Here is a 15,783-nt window from a genome sequence, read left to right as displayed (position 1 = left end):
ACATGGAGGGGATTATAATCATTGAAAGGAGCTCTGGTAGCGTAGTGGTTACGAATCGGGCTGCGAACCACAAGGTTAGCAGTTCGAAACTACCAGCTGCTCCGCGGGAGAAAGATGAGGCTTTCTGCTCCCGTGAAGATTTACAGCCTCAGAAACCCTGTTCAGGGTTGCTATGGGTCGGAACCGACTCGATGGCACTTAACAACAACAATTAAACAAAGTGTATGATTTGTTAAATGTAAAACTGACGATATGCCCTGTAAACTTTCACTCAATTCACAATAAAACCTTGAAAAAAAATAACAAAAACAAAACTAATAAAAAGACAGCTCACAGAATGGAAGAAAATATCTGTAAATCATGTCTGATAAGGAACTTGTACCTAACCTATACTAAGAACCCTTACAACTCAATAATAAAAATAAATAAATAAACCACTTTAAAAGTGGGCAAAAGACTTACAACTTTGATAAAAGATAAACAACCCAATCAAACAATGGACAAAGGAACTGAACAGCTATTCTACCAAATGCCCACAAGCACATAAAAAGATTCTAGAAGTCATTAGATATTGATTGCTGTTGTTTTTGTTAAGTGCCATTGAGTTGTTCCGACTTACAGCAACCCTGTATAGGGTTTCCAAGGAGTAGATGGTGGGGTTGACCAGTCAAATTTGCAGTTAGCAGTCCAGGATTTATTAGGGAGATGCAAATCAAAACTACAATGAGATACCACTTTACCCCTAATAGAACGGCAATGATTTAAAAGGAAAATAATAGATGCTTTCAAGGATGTAGAGAAATTGAAACCTTCTCTCTACTGCTATTAGGAATGTAAAATGGTGTCATTATGAAAAACAGCTTAGAAGTTCCTAAAAAACGTAAACATACCATTACTATTTGACCTAAGTCTAGGTATGTAGTCAAAAGAATTGAAAGCAAGAACATAAACAGAAACTTGTATACCAATATTCATTGCAGTATTGTTCATATAGCCAAAATGTAGAAACAACCCAAGTGTCCATCAACAAAATGTGGTATATCCATATAATGGACGATGACTCAGCCATAAAGAGAAATGAAGTTCTGATATTTGCTATAGTGGGATAAATCTTGAAAACATCATGCTGAGTAAAATAAGCCAGTGATAAAAGGATAAATATTGCATGATATCACTTATATGAAACAGGCAAATGTACAGAGAGTCAAGTTTCCTTAGTGGTGGTAGGGAGGAAGAAAAGAAGTATATCTGCTTAGGGGCACTGAGTTTCTATAAATGATGGTGGAATCACTTAGAAACAGATCGTGGGAATGGTTGTATAACATAATGAATGTAATTAATATCATTAAACTATAAATGTAAAAAATGTTTAATTGGCAAATGTTTTATTTGAATTTTTTTATCACAAGTAAGATATAGAAATGCACAATGAGCTCAGCATATGAAATGATGTTCCACAATATTAATCATCAGGGAAATGTAAATCAAAGCCACAAGGAGAGATTTCATACACACCTGTTACTGTCAGGCACCACTTAGCTTCCATTCATACTGATCAGAACAAAACACTGCCTTGGTCAGCTCCATCCTCACAATCATTACTGTGTGTGAATTGTTGTTGCCTCTGTCAATCCATCTCACTGAGGTGCTTCCTCATTTTTACTGACCTTCTACTTTATCAAGCATGATGTCCCTTTCCAGGGACTGGTCCCTCCTGAAACATGCCCAAAATCTGTGATATTAAGTCTTGCTACCCTTGCTTCTAAGAAGCATTCTGACTGTACTCCTATGACAGGTTTATTAGTTCTTCTGACAATCCATGGTATAGTCATTATTCTTCACCAACACAATTTAAATGAATACTGATTTATTGGAGGGAGGAGAAGGATCTTTCCATATACATAGCTCGGTTTTCACATACACATGTTGCTGTTGCTAAATGCCATCAAGTTGGTTCCAACTCATAGCGACTCTGTATAAGGTTTCCGAAGAATGGCTGGTAGATTTAAACTGCCAACCTTGAGATTCAAACCAACCTTGAGAGTCAGTGCATTATCCTGTAATGCTACATTAGAACTCAACTGAAAATATCATGGATTGGGTTAGGTGCACCTTAGTCCTCAAACTGACATCTTTTTTCTTTAACACTTTAAAGAGTTGTTTTACAGCATATTTTTGGTATGTCATGATTTCTTGACTATAATTATTTTTTGACGGTGGATCCAAGTAAAATGCAATCCTTGATAACATTAATTTTTCTTCATTTATCATGATATTGTTTATTTGCCCAGTTGTGAGGATTTCTGTTTTCTTAACATTGAGGTGGAATCCATACTGAAGTTTGTAGTCTGATCTTTATCAGTGAGGGCTTCAAGTCCTCTTAGCTCTAAGCAAAATTTTGTTATCTGCATATTACAGGCTATTACTGAGCTTTCCTTCAATCTGATACTGTGTTCCTCTAATCTGACACTGTGTTCTTCTTCATACAGACCAGTTTCTAGGATTATTTGCTCAGTATACAGATTGAATAAGTATGTTGAAAGGATACAACCCCCAGTACACACCTTTCCCAATTTTAAGCCATTCAGCATCTCTTATCGCTTGTTCTGTTCAAATGGTTACCTCTTAGTCTATGTACAACACAATTAAGTGTTTTAAAGTTCCCATTTTTCATAATGCTATTCATAGTTTGTTATGATCCACAAAGTTGAATGCCTTTCCATAGTCAATAAAGCACAAGTAAACATCTTTTTGGTACTCTCTGCTTTTAGCCAAGATCCATCTGATGCCAGCAATGTTAGCCTTCATCCCACATAATTTTCTGAATTTGGCTTGAATTTCTGGCAGCTCCCTGTTGCTCTGTTGTTGCAAACAATTTATAATTGTCCTCAATAAAATTTTACTTGCATGTAACATTAGTAACATTGTTCAATAATTTCCATATTCTACTGAATCATATTCTTTGGGATGGGCACAAATACAGATCTCTTCCAGTCAGTTGGCCAGGTCACTGTCTTTCAAATTTCTTGGCATAGATGAGTGAGTGCCTTCAGTGCTGCATCAGTTTGTGAAACATTTCATCTGGTATATTGTCAATTCCTGGAGTATTGTCTTGTGTAGCTTGTCTTCCTTCAATACCATCAGTTCTTGATCATATATGCTACCTCCTAAAATGATCTGATGCAAAGTAATTAATTTTGGCACAGTGACTCTGTATATTCCTCCCATTTCCTTTTGACGCTTCACATATTGTACCATAGCTTGCCTACAGAATTCAATATTGTAACCTGAGGTTTCAGTTTTTGAGTTTTTATGTCAGGTCTTTGCACATTACATTAAGTTACTTTATTTTGTTTTCTCGAGTTGCCCTTTGATGTTTTCAGCTGTTTTACTTCATCATTCTTCACAGTCTCTTAAGCTTCTCTACATTCAAGAGCAAGTTTCAGAGTATCTTCCAATATCCATTTTGGTCTTTTCTTTTTATCCTTTTTAGTGACTGCTTTCTTCATGTATGATGTTCATGTCACCCCACAGAACTCTTTTGATCTCTTGTCATTAGTGTTCAATGTGTTAGGTGTGTTCTTGAGATTGTCTCTAAATTCAGGTGGGATACATTCAAGGATATATTTTGGCACTCGTGGACTTATTTTAATTTTCTTTAGCTTCTTCTTGAACTTCCATTTGGGCAATTGATGATTTGTTCCACAGTCGGCCTCTGGCCTTGTACTAACTGATGACATTGAACTTCTTCATCGTCTCTTCCCACAGATTAATTCAATTTGACTCCTGTGTAGTCCATCTGGTGATGTCCACATGTATAGTCATCATCATTTATGTTTTGAAAAAAGGTATTTGTAGTGAAGAAACCCTTGGTCTTGCAAAGTTACATTAAGTGATTTCCAGTGTCATTTCTATTACCAAGGCCGTATTTTCCAACTAAGGATCTTTCTTTTTTGTTTCCAAGTTTTGCATTCCAATAGCAGTAATTATCAATGTATCTTGATCAATTTCAGACTGCATAAGTTGGTAGAACTCTTGGCTTTAGTGGTTGGTGTCTAAATTTGAATAATAGTGGTATTAACTGTTCTTCCTTGTGGTGGTGGTGGTGGTTATGTGCTGTGGAGTCGGTTCCGACTCATAGTGACCCTGTATAGGGTTTCTTAAGCTGTAAATCTTTATGGGAGCAGAAAGCTTCATCTTTCTCCCATGGAATGGCTGGTAGTTTTGAACTGTTGACCTTGAGGTTAGCAGCCCAACTCATAACTACTACGCTACCAGAGCTTCTTGGTCTTCCTTGTAAGCGTATGGAAATTATCCTATCACAAACAGTGTTGTACTTCAGGATAGATCTTGACTTGTTATTTTTGATGATGAATGCAATGCCACTCAAGATCAATTTGTCATTTCCAGCATTGTAAGCCAGATGGTTGTTTGATTCAAAGTGGCCAATACAAATCTATTTCAGCTCACTTAGGCCTAGGATGCTGATCTTTATACATCCCATTTCGGTTTGAATGATTTCTAGTTTTCCTACATTCATACTCTGTACTTTCCACATTCCAATTAGTAATGAATTTTGCAGCTGTTTCTTTTCATTTTAAGTTGTGTCACATGAGCAGATAAAAGTCCCAAAAACTTCACTCCATCCATGTCATTAAGGTTAACTCTCCTTTGAGGAGGCAGCTCTTCCTTAATCATATTGTGAGTGCCTTCCAACCTGAGGGGCTCATTTTCTGGCACTTTATCAGGCAATGTTAATCCCTCAGAAGTGGACTAGCTGTTGCTTCATCCTAGTCTGTACTAGGTCTGGAGACTCTGCTGGTATTTGACATAATGGTGCATTGTTCATGTGGGGCTTGGTGGTGTGAGCTGTTGAGTTGGTTCCAACTCATAAAGACCCTGTGTAGGGTTTACAAAGCTGGAGATCTTCACAGGTGCAGAAAGCCTCATCCTTATCCCTCAAAATGGCTGACAGATTCAAACTGCTGACCTTGTGGACAGCAGCCCAACTCATAATCCACTGTACTACCAGGGCTTCCTGGTCATTGCTAATAAGAAGAGAAATATTGTTTCATGGAAAAAGATGTATTTAAACCAGTAAGAACAACTCTAGGCACATAGCAGGCCATATATAATAAATGTGATTCGGATAATGGTATATGCCGAACAGTGATATGAACTTTCTTAATGTAACACTGCATGCAAATCTCTGAGAATTTCTTAAGTAATTCTAGGAATTAGAAGGCCTGAAGTGTTCCAGGGAAAATCCCACTGGAACAGGGCATTGGGGACCGCACTTGTAAGACTCTGAATGAACCTGTGGTGCTGAATTGGAATTGGAAACACTAATATGAATTCATGGCCTCTTGTTTTTTAAAAACACATAGAGAATGACAGATTTAGAAATAGTTAATAGATACCAGAAGCAGCTCTGGCACTGCAATGATTTAGCTATCCCAAAGGTCAGGAGAAAAGATCCGGTGACCTGTTACTGTAAAGATTAGAGCCTAAGAAACCCTATGGGGCAGTTCTAGTCTGTCCTACAAGGCTGCTACAGTACACACAGATGTTGGGTATATATAAATACCTGTATTTCTCAGTTTTGTCAGCAGAGATGACCTCAGTAGCTATGCATACAAAGTGCTCAGATTTTCATTTTGAAATACTGTTGTCTATGAGAAGGAAGTAAGACTCTTTAAAGAAAGGGTTGATTCTGGGCAGGGGTAGGGAAAGTAAAAAATAAAACCAGAAACATTTTGTTTTGCCAGCGCCTAATGAAAATACTCAAAGTATGATGGAAGCATGTCAGAGGATCTAGCAGTCAATTAGGAGGGACACATACTAGTCACATCTGGGTCAATTAGAGCATCAAAATGAAAAAGTAATCATTTTAAACCTAGTAAATAAGAATCTATGAGTCCACACTGATATAAACAAAGCGAGGAGGGAGAAGGAAAAGTTCATCCTTAGAAGAGAATTCCAACAATAAGGCAGACTAGATGATGGAATTAGAACTGCTCTACTTGACAATCAGGACAATAATAACCAATTCAGTCAGGAATTATCAATGAAAGCTTAAAGTTGCATGTGCAAGTGTGATGAGAAGCTAGAGTTTTACACAATCTCAGAGCATTTCCCATAAAACACTTATGAAGGACATAAAGAGGAAAGTAACTTTATAGTGGAGGGAAATCCTGCAGAGATCATCTTGAGCAAGTGATCCGAGGTAACATCACCAGCAATGGGGCAAAGCCACATCATGAACGCTAAAAGGACACAGAACTTTTGTGGCAATTCTGCCAAAAATGTAGCACCTGAATCTAACTGTGAGAAAACATCAGACCAGCCCAACTTGAAAATCAAAAATCTCAAGGTCATAAAGGACAAAGAATGATGGAGGAAGTATTACAGATTTCAAGACGCCTAAGGGGCATGATAACAAAATATATTGAATTCTAGATCATAAAAACAATTTTTTTCTCTTTTGAACTAATGGACAGTATTAGGAGATTGACAGAGCCTGAATAAGGTCTATAGATAGCACTGTAATAATGCTGGCTTGATTATGTATGGAAATGTCCTTTTGTTTAGAAAAGACACAACTGAAGTCCAAAGTTATTTGTTAGTGACTGGGGTCTTAAAAGTTCATGATCTAAGTAAGGAACAGCTATTGGTCTCTCCCAGTCTTGAGAAAAGAAGAAGAATGAAAACAGAAGACACATGGAAACTAGTATTCCAATGGACTAACAGACCACTCTAATTTCAGTTTCTACAACCCTGAGACCAGAAAAACTAGGTGGTGCCCGGCTACCACTACCAACTTCTTGGAAAGAGTTCACATTAGAAGGTCATGGATAGAGAGGGAGAAAACTGTGGAACAAAACTCAAAATCATAAAAAAAAAAAAAAAAAAAAAGAGCAGACTTATTGGTCAAATAGAGATTTGTAGAATTCCCAAGAATATGGTAATTAGTCCCTCTTCAAATATGGAAATGAACTTACCCCACCAGCTCAGTTTCAGCCAAATAACAGGTCTATAAGGGGACCAATACTACTAGTGAAGTACATACCCCTTAGAATAATCCACCACTTGAGATCAAAAGGGCAGCATTTACCCAAGGACAAAGTTCAGAAGGGTTAGGAAGGAAGGACACATGGAAATGGGAAAACCAGGGAGGAAGTGTGATATGTGACTTTACATTGTTGGGATTGCAATCAATGAGATGAAACCAAATGTATATGAATTGTTGAATGAAAAATTGATTTGTTCTGTAAACCTTCACCCAATTCATAATAAAAGATGAAAAAAATCCAAACAAACCAGGCAGTAACATGCCTGCAATTTCTTACAAACTATGTGTGTGTGAGTGAATGAGTGAGTGTGAGAGAGAAAGAAGACACATGAGAAGGGTAAAACAAATGTAAAATGTTAGCATTTGGGGACTCTTGGTGAAGGCATATGGAAATTCTTTGTACTTCAATTTTTCTGTCGGTCTGACATTTCCAAAAAAGAAAACCACCATACAAAAAACCTTTGATACTGAAAGTAATACATGGAACAACGTTGCTCATAATCTTTATTTGTTGTCTTAGGATTCTTAGTGGCATTACTACACTAAAGGTATAAATAAACTTCTCAAATGATGGATTATATGGCACAGAAAAGTTTCTGAGTAATTCTAAATGTGAAGGAGAAAGGCAATGGAAACAGAGAAAGTAGATTTGGGGCATGGAAATGGGGTTGTATGATGGTCTCCAGATGTTAAGAAAAAGACTTAAAATTATGGAATGTACCCAAATGAATGGGGACTGAGAGCTGTAAAAGCCCAGGAGTCATCAGATGGAAGTGAATGAAATGAAGCTGTGAGCTACTTGAGACCCCTGTCAGGAATGTAACCCTTTTGTGGTTTTACTGACTGCCCACAGTGATAGACCTACACAGAGCAATCAAGAATGAGTTATGTTCCTGTGCCGGATTAAATGACAGAGGCCCTGGATCCCTTCCTCTGTATCCGGCCTTAGCTGCAGGATACCGGCCAGCTACCCATTGTTGGGTCACACCGAGTCCCTGAGCCCTTCTGGTTAGCTTCCAAGAAGCACCCGTGACCTTTCCACCCAGTCTAAAGTCACATGACTAGTGGCTAACTATATGATGTTCAGTAAATAATCTAAAATAAGTTTTCATTTTAAATATCCACAATCAAGTATATATATTAACATTGGCTCTTACTGAGGTTCTGCTATATGCCAGGGATTGCGCTAAGTGTTTATATGTGGATTACCTCATTTAATCCTCCCAATAACTCCAGAAGATAAATTATATTATTATTTCCATTTCACTGATGAGAAAAATTCAGTCTGGAAAGCTCAATGTCACAAAGCTTACATTCAAACCTAAGAGTCTGATTCCAGAATTTTCATTCTAAACCATAATGTTCTCCTATATTTAATGAAAAATAAATTAAAAAGAAAAAGGCAATCGACATTCTTAAAGGAATGAATTTTAACGGAACCTAGGATGAAAATCATATTTCAATAAATGCATATTACCTGACAGAAGAATTGTTGCTGGGTTCCTGCTCCAGGTGTGTTACTGAAGGTGCTGGTAGACTTGGAAGAAGAAACTGGAAGACGATGAGACACACTGACTGGTACTGGAGTCCTATTTGGCTGGGTCAGCTGATCTCCGGTAAAGTTTGATCCTGATGCACCAGACTGAACTGCAGAGCCAAGACTGGGATGGGCAGTGCTGGATGAGCTGACAACAGGGAATCGACTAGGTCCTGCCATGCTTGTCACTGAGGGCATGGCGGTAAAGCCAGGTCTTCCTTGGGAGACACTGCTCTGCCCAGGTGACAGATGTAATACGGTAGGTGATGCCTGCTGCAAGGGCATCTGCCCACCAACAATCTGAGGAGAAGCATGATTGACTATCACTGGACTTCCAGAGGCAGCAAACGTCTGCCCAGATACTAACTGGACGGCGGTATTCTGGTTGTTGAGCATCTGTCCAGAATATGGTTGGTTGGTCCTGAGCATGTTGGAAGAGTTTCTGTTCAACATGACATGCTCTGAGGCCACTTGGCCAGAAATGAGCTGAGAGGGTTGAGTCTGAAGAAGTTGCCCATTTATGGTCTGGACGTGGTGTACCGAGTTAGAACTGACGGCAAGGCTTGTAGGTATAAGGAACTGACTTTGGGGTGCATGAGGCTGGCCCATGGGCGAATGAATAACGATACTACCCCCAGCACTGCTCACTGCCTGTGAGGTGACTGGTTTTCTTGTGTTCTGTTGATTTACAACGTTCACAGACATATGTGGGCCAACTACTGAGCCCTGGGGTGAGCTTGCAGAGGCAAAAGAGATGCCTGGCTGTACATGGTGCTGCTGTATTCCCAAATTGTTCACATTGTATGTATTTTGCTGACCCATTTGGATAGGCTTTGGCTGGATATTAATTGGGACTTTATTTGAATTTGGTGCAAGACCCCTTTGTATGATAATGTTATGCACAGGTAAAGACGTTTGGAAATTTGTGCTGTTAAATGGAACTGTAACGGGCTGTGCTACTGGACTGGAACTGGAGTTTCCAAACAAAGAGTTGCCATTGGGAGTCTGTCTGTGAACCAGCAGCCCTCCACTCACATTTGATGGGGCTTGCTGCCCACTGCCCTTTAATATGATTTGAGATCCATCTAGGTTGTTAATAGTCATCATAGAAGGTTGATTCCCAAATGACCCTATTAATTGTATTTGACCAGAACCACTAATCTGACTACTATTTGACAAATGCTGGCTGGGAACACTGATCCCCACGTGTTGCATAAAGCCATGTTGCACACCCACTGTATTGCTTGCAAACGATGCTCCGACAGGCACGTGAGTCACCCCTATAGGCTGCAGCGTCTGACCTGAGTAATTAGAAACATTAGAAGCCTGAGTAAAGGATGCTGATGAAGAAGGATGAAGCTGAGCCTGTGCAAACTGTTGGCTGGAACCTATACTGGCATCCAAATATGCCTCTTCTGCCAATGTCTGTTCAGTAATATTGGCTTCCTGCAAGGATTTCTGAAGAATGTCGAAAGGTTGGTCCTCACTGAGATCAGGAAGAGGAGAAGACTCAAGTTCATCTTCAAGAAACTGAAGGCTAGTTGAAAGCGGCAGTCCATCACTGGGGCCTTCTCCAAGCTGATTACTCACACCTTTGAGGGATGACTTAGGATCAGCATTCTGAAAAAACAAAAAGCAATATGCTACATCATTTTTAACTTCTGAAAAAGATTCTTTACAAAAAAAAGGAATAACAATCCTACTTTTGACTATGAATAAAGCATAAAAGTCTGCTTTTCAGACACAGCTCTCCAAAACTGCTCATCTTTATTCTGATACTTGATGTTCTTAGTAAAGATGTTTAACCTTTTTGTAAATGTATGAATTAACTATTTTATACGGAATAGATAAATAACATGAACATACTGAGGAATGTTTGAAGTTTAGCTTCACTTTTGCAATATTGGCATGAACTTTAATTTTCAAAATTGTCCCCTGTCCAATACTTGAGTAAGTTTCAGTCCCTGATGTGTGTTCAGGAGATTTACATGTCCAATTCTTTGCAACATGGGAGCCTAAATGAGTTGTGGGAGCTCTGGGCCCTGTTCTCCTACAGACTCAGGAGATGGTCTACAGCAAGACTAGTCTGAAAGAAGACCCTCGTTTCCCCTCATCCCTCTCTACTAGTTCAGATAAAAACAAGCTTCTGACATAGAGTGGTCAACTGATTTTTCAGTAGTATTGAACTTATAAAAGATATTTTAAAAACCACTTGAGTCACTTATTCAAGTCGAAGTCAATCAACATTTTATCAAACATCCACTTTTGTCTACCTAGAGACAACACAGACACTGGAAGAGAAATGGACACAGTCAATTAATAAATGGCATACATTTTATAATGTTTAGCAGGCTTTTTTAGGGCATGTCAAAATCATTTAAGAAAAGGAATCAACAGTCATTTTAAAATAAAGCAAAAATTAAAGAAAAAAAAAAGTAGGTAGCTTGATTAAGAATGATTCTCAGCCCTAATCATCACAGCTCTGCAAGGTGGACTAATCATTCTTAATCTACCTAGTTTTAAGGTGTTGGGGTTAGAAGATGGGAAGAACTAGATAGAATAACTAAAACGAGTTACTGTGACATGGAATCAACAGTTGGAATGGGACCAGTGTGGTCCGAGTGAGGTGGACACCATTTTAGGGTTTGAGGAACCAGGTGAAAAGCAAACTGAAGCAATGAGGACATGTTTTCGCAGAGATATATGAAGGTAACTATGAATAGTTGCTAAGTTATAAATAGCTACTGAATGATGATACGTAGTTTAATGCTTTTTATGATGCATCAATTAACACACAATACACTTAAACACTCACATTTTTCTAAGCATTTCTACTACTGTTATTATAAGTAATATGATGCATTACCAATTTCAAATAAAAACATACAGAACGAAGCCATCTAGAAAGTTTTAATTAATACTTACATGGAAGTGGGAGAGTTGGTAAATGAAATTTGTTACTATTGAGGAACAGGCTAAGTATTGGCTTTATGGGCTTAATGACATCACATGTAGTTATTTATTAATTATTCAGAATGAATCTCAGAAATGATAAGGATTCACACATCTTACAGGACATCGGTATTATGACTTTCAAGCCACCCCTTAACACGCAGAGGTTTCTTGCATAATATGATTTACCTTGTTGCTGTTAGTGCCTTGGAGTCAGTTGCGACTCACAGCGATCCTGTATAGGTTTTCTAAGGAGGTGCTGGTGGGTTTGAACCACTGACCTTGTAATTAGATGTCCAGTGCGTATCATACAGCACCATACCATACACACAGTTGTTCACTCCCGGGGAAGCTTCTGAATATGACCACATTTTAATATGAGGGAAATAAAGGCCAGGATGCTGACAGCATTCACTAAGCACAGTGCCAAGTGATTTCCATGGATTAGTCATTCAGTTCTATTATGATCCTTGCTTCATAAGTGAGGAAATTTGAGTCTTTCTGAGATTTAGTGACATATCCAAAGCTACAGAGCTAGTAAGTGGAGGACCTATCTCACCCCAGATTACCTATCATCCATGGTATAGTATAACAATACGGATGAAAAATTAATAACACGAGTTCTGATGTGGCGCTGTAGGATAAGCACTGGTCGGTTTAAACCAAAAGGCTGGTGGTACAAATTGACCAGTTGCTCTTCAGAAATCCTATACAGGGTCACTATGAGTTGGAATTGCCTTGGCAGCACTCGACAACAAGACTTTAACATAGTCACCTGGATATAGTCTCCAGGCAGAGTCCCCCAACTCCTAGCTTAGGTTTCTATCTAAATGCTCCTACAGATTATGGTATAGGCTCCAGAACCTGGCAACAAACAAACAAACAGACCCGCTGCTGTCAAGTCAGTTCTGACTCATGGCAACCCTATGTGTTATCGAGTAGAACTGTGCCCCGTAGGGTTTTCTCGGCTGTAATCTTAATGGAAGCAGATCGCCAACTCTTTCATCTGTGGTACCACTACGTGGGTTTGAATTGTCAACCTTTAGGGTAGTAATCTAAAGCAAACTGCACCACCTGCGGACCTTGAGTCTAGCGGCCTGGGTTAAAATCCCATCTCTGCAATCTTCTGTATTTTAGTTTACCACAGGTATAAAAGATGGACCATAACTTACCTCATAGAATTATTGTGAGAATTAAATGAGATTAATATATGTTAAATATTTTAATGCTAAGCACACACTAAATGTTCAATAAGTGTCAGCTAGGAAAATGATTAGTAACTACAATTAAAAATGATTTTTTTTTAAAGCTTATATAACAAACTCCCAAGTATTCTAATTGTACTTTCTCAAGTTATAACATTTCTGAGTCATTTTAGAAAGAAAGTTGAAAGCTTATTTTAAAAAAATGGCAAAGTACATCTCTTACTGTTTTAATTGCTGTTGCTATTGTTTCAGTGCCGTGGAGTCGGTTCCAACTCATAGTGACCCTGTACAGGATTTCTGAGGAGCAACTGGTGAGTCTGAACCACCCAGCTTGCAGTTAAAACTGACCCTGTGGTCCAGTGCTAATCTTACAGCACCATACCAGGACTCCATCTATTGTCTTAACTGGCTAAGCTAAAAGTAGAAAGTCAATACAGGTCAGTAGGTTTTCCTTCCTTGTCAATTACAAAAGACAAGGGAAGGATTCTCATCATATCACAAAGGCAGTTAAAGCCTCAATTCACAAAGCATCAAAGAGATAGAAATAGGAGGTCATTATAGTTATCAATACTCACACTAGAGTTGGCGAAAATGGAATTTGAGTTGGCTGCAGAATATCCTGTATTAGTCAAGTCATCGTTGCTCTGCAAAAAATACACATTCACTAAAGTGGTTACTTCAACTTTAAAGAAGAAACCAAACTTTATGTTTGCAGTGTTCTCAGTATACTTACAGATTTATTACTAGGTCCATGAAGAAAATAGTTCAATGCTTGTGGGTCTCTAGAAACAAAAACAGAGGGAATGTAATAAATAAATACATTACTTATACTTAGGATTACTTTTTTACTAGAGTAAAAAGGAAATAACCTATCAGTTTTCATAATATCCTCTCCCTAATTTTTCCATTCTAAAATAATTTTATTAGTAGTAGCGTTTCATTTTATTTTGAAGTTGTTTCATTTCCTATAATCATTCATTTCTGCCTCCTGGGATTTGTTAGACAGTAAATAAAAATAAACCAAATAAGACAAAAAAGAACAACCCACAGTCGTCACACTGATTCTGACTCACAGCTACCCTATGGACAGAGCAGAACTACCTCCCAGGGTTTCCAAGGTTATCATTTTTGTGGAAAAAAATTGCCACATGTTTCTCCAAAGGAGCAGCTGGTGGATTTCAACCACAAACACTTAACCACTGTGCTATCAGGGCACCTTCAATTTCATGTAAGGCTACTAAATCATGACGCCTATATTAATCCATGTCTCTATTTGTCTCTTGACTTAATGTATTTTATGACGGTCATTTAAGGTATTTTAAAGCCTACCAGGTCTTAATAAGGAGCTCTGGTAGTGTAGTGGTTACGAGTTCGGCGGTGAACCTCAAGGTCAGCAGTTTGAAAGTACCAACTGTTCTGCGGGAGAAAGATGAGGATTTCTGCTCCCGTAAAGATTTACAGCCTCGGAAACCTTATAGGGTCACTATGAGTCAGAACCGACTCTATGGCACATCACCATCACCTCCACCAGGCTTTAATATTCTTACTAGGCTGTTTCAGTACAGCAAACCTCACCCATCTGATTTAGCCTGAGTTTGGAAAAAGTATCTTACCCAATAAGATCAAGGAGACACGAATCATCATCATCATCCATGACAACTGCAAAGAAAAGGAATAGCAAAGTCTGGTTCAACAGAGCCAATCAAAGCCAACAGTATCAATGCAATATACTTTATACTTTTCTAGATTTAACTGTTAATTCAGGTGAGTTTTTCCTCTATTTGCTTATTAACACAAATTTTTCTTAATGTTATAGAAACTGTTCCATTTAAACTGTTTCTGTTGAAAACAAATCCTTCACTCACAGATTGTCTAAAGGGGCTTATAAATCACAACTGTAACGTCTCAAAATGTATAATGAACAAGTGGGGAATAGGACTTTTGTTTTAGTAAAGATCTCAAAGCCACAGAGATCTTCCAATTTCCCAATTGCATGTTTCTAAACATGGTAAGCCATCTGAAGAGATTTCTTGCCATATTTTGGCTAGCTTTAGGAAAACAGTTCCCTCTACATTTTTAAATAAAATAGAAGCACCATAATCCCAGGCAGTATGGCTCCCGGGTCTGTCTGAGAGGTTCTGGATTTCTTTGCTGCAGCAGGTCTCCTAACTGTTCAATTCCAAACACTCTATGTCCCAACACTAGGATCTTCAAGGAAGTAAATCTCAACCAAAATCCTGCCCTGGCTCCGAACCCTGAGCTTCTACTATATACAGCCATCGACAACATCAAATTTGGTCAGATCAATTAGTGTGCTTTGGCTGAAACAGGACCAACTGTACAAATTCCAAGAGCGAGTTCTCCCCCTTTCTCCTCCCTCCCCCGACATCCGGTAAACTTACACTAGTGATCCAACACCTGGCAACACTGCTTCGAACCCATTTCGAGCCATGCGTGGAATAATTTACATCACGGAATGTCAGGGCCAAGAGTTCTGGAGCAGTTGGAAAGGGCAGTTGTGAACGGCAGTTGTAAGGAGGAATGAAATCCTGAAGAGATGCCCAGAAAAGGGACACGCCCAAAGGAGGCAGAGGGATAGGACTGTTTTTCACTCTGTTAAAACTACCACCTCCTCTCCAGTCCCTCTAAACTGCCCATTCTGTCAGTTACAAGGCCAAACAAATACAAAATTTACTCCTACCACATGGAAGGAAATTTGCTTTCCTCAGGAAGGGGTAAGTATCCCTCATCGTGGGATCTTCCTATTGTTGGGTGGATTTGTTCATTAGCTAAATAATCTGGGCAATGATAATCCATTTGAGAAAACCCCAGTGTAGGGGAGACAGGATGAGTGAGGAAGGAGGAATCATGAGAGGGAAAGGAGAAGCATATATAAGAGGCAGTTAACTAAGAGAAACCTGCCTTTTAGGATTCAGACTTGGGAATTAATCAAGGGAATGCTAACTTGACCGTCACACTTTTGAAGACAGAAAAATGGGACGCAGAAGGAAAAACAG

General features: G+C 38.7%; 1 protein-coding gene across 1 annotated transcript in view; it reads right to left on the bottom strand.

Moving 5' to 3' along the window:
* GLTSCR1L (GLTSCR1-like) overlaps window positions 1–15,251 on the bottom strand; it is a 51,439-nt gene extending 36,188 nt beyond the window's left edge. The window contains exons 1-5 of the mRNA XM_006860466.1: window positions 15,169–15,251; window positions 14,380–14,425; window positions 13,500–13,548; window positions 13,342–13,410; window positions 8,550–10,229 (exon numbers count right to left, since the gene is read on the bottom strand). Of these exons, the coding sequence (XP_006860528.1) occupies window positions 8,550–10,229; window positions 13,342–13,410; window positions 13,500–13,548; window positions 14,380–14,420 (1,839 nt within the window). The 5' untranslated portion in view covers window positions 14,421–14,425; window positions 15,169–15,251. The remainder of the gene's footprint in view (window positions 1–8,549; window positions 10,230–13,341; window positions 13,411–13,499; window positions 13,549–14,379; window positions 14,426–15,168) is intronic.
* Between the last annotated feature and the right edge of the window lie 532 nt (window positions 15,252–15,783).

The sequence above is a fragment of the Chrysochloris asiatica genome, unplaced genomic scaffold (assembly GCF_000296735.1).
Source record: "Chrysochloris asiatica unplaced genomic scaffold, ChrAsi1.0 scaffold00038, whole genome shotgun sequence".
Lineage (NCBI taxonomy): Eukaryota > Metazoa > Chordata > Mammalia > Afrosoricida > Chrysochloridae > Chrysochloris > Chrysochloris asiatica.
Note: the sequence above shows the minus strand (reverse complement) of the source record. Positions and strands in the feature narration are given on the sequence as shown.